Source organism: Arachis ipaensis, chromosome B04 (genome assembly GCF_000816755.2).
Source record: "Arachis ipaensis cultivar K30076 chromosome B04, Araip1.1, whole genome shotgun sequence".
Lineage (NCBI taxonomy): Eukaryota > Viridiplantae > Streptophyta > Magnoliopsida > Fabales > Fabaceae > Arachis > Arachis ipaensis.
Window position 1 is genome coordinate 113,571,285 of NC_029788.2, and position 4,537 is coordinate 113,575,821.

General features: G+C 37.5%; 1 protein-coding gene across 6 annotated transcripts; it reads right to left on the reverse strand.

Annotated features, from left to right (window-relative positions):
* LOC107639752 (thioredoxin-like protein YLS8) lies at positions 743–4,531 on the reverse strand. 6 transcript variants are annotated; one of them, XM_016343343.1, is made up of 5 exons: positions 4,312–4,531; positions 3,332–3,392; positions 2,775–2,806; positions 2,480–2,622; positions 743–1,342 (listed from the first exon to the last, which is right to left on the reverse strand). In XM_016343343.1, exons 4-5 carry the CDS (start codon positions 2,597–2,599, stop codon positions 1,034–1,036), a joined length of 429 nt encoding a protein of 142 aa, XP_016198829.1. In that variant the 5' UTR covers positions 2,600–2,622; positions 2,775–2,806; positions 3,332–3,392; positions 4,312–4,531; the 3' UTR covers positions 743–1,033. The 6 variants fall into 6 exon arrangements, with proteins under 6 accessions (XP_016198829.1, XP_016198828.1, XP_016198830.1 ...); XM_016343342.1 differs by having other exon boundaries at positions 2,775–2,809; XM_016343344.2 differs by lacking the exon at positions 3,332–3,392 and having other exon boundaries at positions 2,775–2,809; positions 4,312–4,427; positions 4,468–4,526.

The following is a 4,537-nucleotide window of genomic DNA, read 5'->3' on the forward strand; positions in this document are numbered from 1 at the left end:
ATGTCACAGACTTTTCAAACTTAGATTGGACAGCATGCCCAGATACACATCACTCCACTTTTGCTTATTGCTTTTATCTTGGACCATCGTTGGTTTCATGGAAAATCAAGAAGCAAATGACAGTCTCATGTAGCTCCTCGAAAGTAGAATACAGGGCCCTTACAACAGCATTCAAGGAAAGCGATATGGTTAAGCTATATCCCCTTTGACCTTGGAGTACGTTTGTCAAAGCCAACTAGTGTTTTTGTGATAGCCAGTTAGTTATTCATATAGCATCTAATCTAGTTTTTCATGAATGCACTAAGCATATTGAGGTTGATTGCCATGTGGTTCGTGACAAATTCATGGAAGGTCTGATTCATTTGCTCCCTATCTCCATACATGACCAAATAGTTGACTTACTAACTAAGCCTCTACCTCCAGCTACTTTCACAACTATTCATCGCAAATTGGAATTGTTGGACATATACACTCCCAATTTTACGGAGGTGTTACCTGATATAGCCTCTCAACTACTCATCTTGTATAGTTAGGAGTTAGCTCAGCTATAGTTAGTTGTAGTTTGTTACAAGTGAGTCTATTTTGAGTTAGTTATGCAATATGTAATAACTTGCTATATAAGCAAGCACTGTAAGCTTACATTTTGAAGGATGATACGTAATTCAAATAATTACAAGATGCCTTCATCAACTTGTTACCACATACGGTGAATAATCAACTTCAAAAAATAAATAAAATTCTGTAATGAGAAAGTTGCAATCATAGATTATAATTTATAAGTAAGAGCACCTGTTGCAATTTTCGCCAAATAACACGTTGCATGCTACCAGAGCAGAGCACTGCTCCGCTAACATGATAAAAACAGACTAAGCAGCTAAGCAGTAAAGCCACCATATATTGCTGGTAATAGCAGCTAAGCAGTTTTTGGAAGAAAAATTAAACACAGGAATTGTCTTACAGATCCAGAAACATCAAAGGTATGATGCACAATATATGGTGATTACAAGAAAGCAGCAATGTTTGCTTGTGAGGCTTAGTAACGGTACTTGGTTGAATAATCTTTGGGGGCAATCACGAGACCACGGCCCTTCCTTGCCCCTCGGTAAACTGTCTCGATAATGTCGATGAACTCTTGCTTGTCCTTGAGAGCCCAGTTGATCTTGTTGTTGTTTCCAGTGCCAAGGTCTATCATAATGTGCTTGTTCCTAAAGAAGAACATCACTGTGGATGGGTCATAGAGCTCGTACATGGTGTTGAAATCAGGAACCTCCGTGATGTCCACAAGGTAAATTACAGCAAAGTTTTTTATTGTTTCAGCAACTGATGCCAACACTTCATCCATCTGAGCAAGCAAAAAACAAATTATTATTTAGATGACAAGACACCATGCTACAATTTCTATGGTGTTTCGTCATAATAATCTAAATATAATGCTACTTCAAAGTAACATGTATCAACCAAAACCACATCTTCATTCTGGAAGGCAGGCACAAATGCAAAGACACAAAAATTACAAAATTTGGGATAAACATACAAAAACTAGGTTGGTTGAGGCACACTCGTAGACATTCAACCAACATCATCATGTTCATTGAAGAATAAAAAGTCCTATAAGATTTACTAATATTAGTCAATTTCAATAAGCCAGATCATGGTCGTCGAGATTCAAATTGCAAACTTATTTTCAGGACCACGAGTTGAGCTGAATCATGAATCACATCCTAAATAACAAAAAAAGATAACTTTCTTTTAATATAACATTATAATCACCTAAATTCAACTAATTCATCAACGGTCTAAGCAAAAAAGTAAATTAGTCAATTTGAACGACTGACTATAATTTTCTTTATCTTTTTACCTGGTGGATTGGTAATTAGTTCAGCATAAAGGAACAAAGATAAAGGGGTTGTACCAGAATATTTGAGCAGGCAAAAAGCTGTGTTTCGAAATTCAATTCGTCAGCTGTTATTTGGTCTTTCTTTATATTTCAGTTAGCCATAAAACCCGATGTTCGGCTTTTCAGCCATTTAGTTTCCTCTGAACCTCTTCCTCCTTTCTATAGGACACACCATTTATTTGCAGGCGCACAATAAGGCATCCTCCTTGTCTCTCCTTTGTCTTATGGAGAGAGGGAGACCATAAAGAAAGGTAAAGGGTTCGAGAGAACACATGGACACATTGCAAACCAGCAATCGCTGCACGATTCAAGCTGTGTCGTTGTGACAGGAAAACAATCCTTCATATAATCTATACTGCCTGCTGGATTGATGAGCCACATCAAACCACATGAATTGAATCCCAATTCAAGCAATACTAACGGCTAGATCATACATACATAAAAAAATTCATAAAACGTGTATATTTGATGATAAACACTTACAGCTCATTATTACAACAATCAACTCAGTTTTATACTCCAATACACGAAAATCAATCCAAGCCAGACTCTAATGTTAAAAAACATTAGGGTAGGAATTACCTGCATGCAGGTCTCATCCCAATCATGGCCGAAGCGGATGACAACGAGACGCTCCTCCTCCGCAAGAATCGCCTGATCCACCGCCCATCCCGAATGCAAGTGCGGCAACAGGTACGACATCTCCTTTCTTCTTTCAACAAACCCTAATTCATATGAAACCCAACCCAACCCAACCCAACCCCTTCCAAATCAAATTACTAACACAATTTTAATAAAATAATAATAAGAGAATTTGAGGTTTGCAATTACTAGTTGGTTAGATGATAAGAATCAAAGACAGAGGAAGAGAGTGTACCTCAACGGATAGGGGTACAATACTTAGAAGAACTGCTGCAGAAACAAAGATATGACTTTGGATCAATATTTTGTTCAACTAAATTCTTACGTGTTTAGATCACCAAAACCAATATGACTTGGAAAGAACAACCACAGCAAGTGACTTGGAAAGAAAATGTAAACACCGAAACAATCACAAGCATAGAGAACATGTGAATATTATTATATCAAACATAATAATAAAATAGCTCTTCTAATGCGTCTCCGAAAATATCCCAAATCAAGAAAACTACATAATCTGATCCATTTGATTCAGAAAGCTACATATATTAGAAAAATTAATAATCAACTAAAAGAAAAAGAAAAGGAAGGCCTGGTTGATTCGATTCAATTGCCTGAGATGAAGAATCAAACAGGGCTGAGAAGCTGAGAGTTTAAATGTTAAACTTCAATATTCAAATAACATGACTCCATTATTGTTATTATTACACCCTTCTAATGTCACAAACTCAATATATATTATAGTCCGTTGACACTTGTGTATTCACAACTTGGCCTCATCATTCTGATTCATACCTTAAGTAGAAGAAAAAGTCCCAATCAGCTTTCGTTAGTCGTTACAATTTTATCCAGAGAGCTGGGGTTTTGGTTCAGAGTTCATGCCAATGATAATGACGAGAGGGATGAATCCGTGAATCAGTAACATAGGCAGTGCAAATTTTAACAAAGTTCATCACAATGATTAACAACAACAAAAAGCACTGAAGGAACACTCAGTAATATAGGCAGTGCAAATTTTAACAAAGCTCATCACAATTCAACAAAAAGCACTGAAAGAACAGTGAATCAGTAACATAGGCAGTGGAAATTTAAAATTTAAAAGTTATCAATTTAAAATTTATCATCAAATACAATCAGTGAGCAAAGCCAATCAATCAAGCACTGACTGAGCATTCTGTTCTGATTCTGTGACTGGGAAGCAACAAATTCAGCAACAAATTCAAGTTACAGCAACAAATTTAACAAATCCTAGTAAATTTATTGATTACCAATTCAGCAACATGCAGAAATACAGGGAGAAGGGAAATCTGGAAAAGAGAGAACACTAAACCAAAACATTAACCAATAATCACAAAATACTAAACCTTCACCCAGCAATTACAAACAAAGCCAGCAATTACAAACATTGGCACATTATAAAACGTTCCAAAACACTAAATCTTCACCCAGCAAAACCAGCAACTACAAACAAAGCCATCAGTAAATTTGAACAAAAAAATTAAGAGCCATCAGCAACTAACAGAGCCATCGAGCCATCAGTAACAGAGCCATCGAGCCATCAGTAAATTTGAAAACAAAAATTACAGCCATCAGCAACCAGCAAATACAAACAGATCCATCAGCAGAAGACAATTACAATTTACAAAACATTACAAGAAACATGGAACAAAAATTGAACAACAATTTCAGAACTTCAAACGAAGAAGAAGAAGACCGAACATTCAGAAATCAAAAGGAAGAAGCGGAGGCGAAGAATTGAAAGCAGGGCCACTAACCTGGGTTCCGTGCCGAGAAGCCAGCAAAGATGAAAACGACGTGCCGAGCTACCTGGGGAAGAGGAAGATGAAAACGACGTGCCAGCGAAGATGAAAACGACACGGGGAAGAGGAAGCAGCGGCGGCGCTGAGGACCTGGGGACGGCGGCGGCGATGAAGGGCTAGGGTTTTCCTTGGCTTCAGAGGTCTCCAGGGAGTGCACGAATGATTGGGGGAAGAAAGGGGA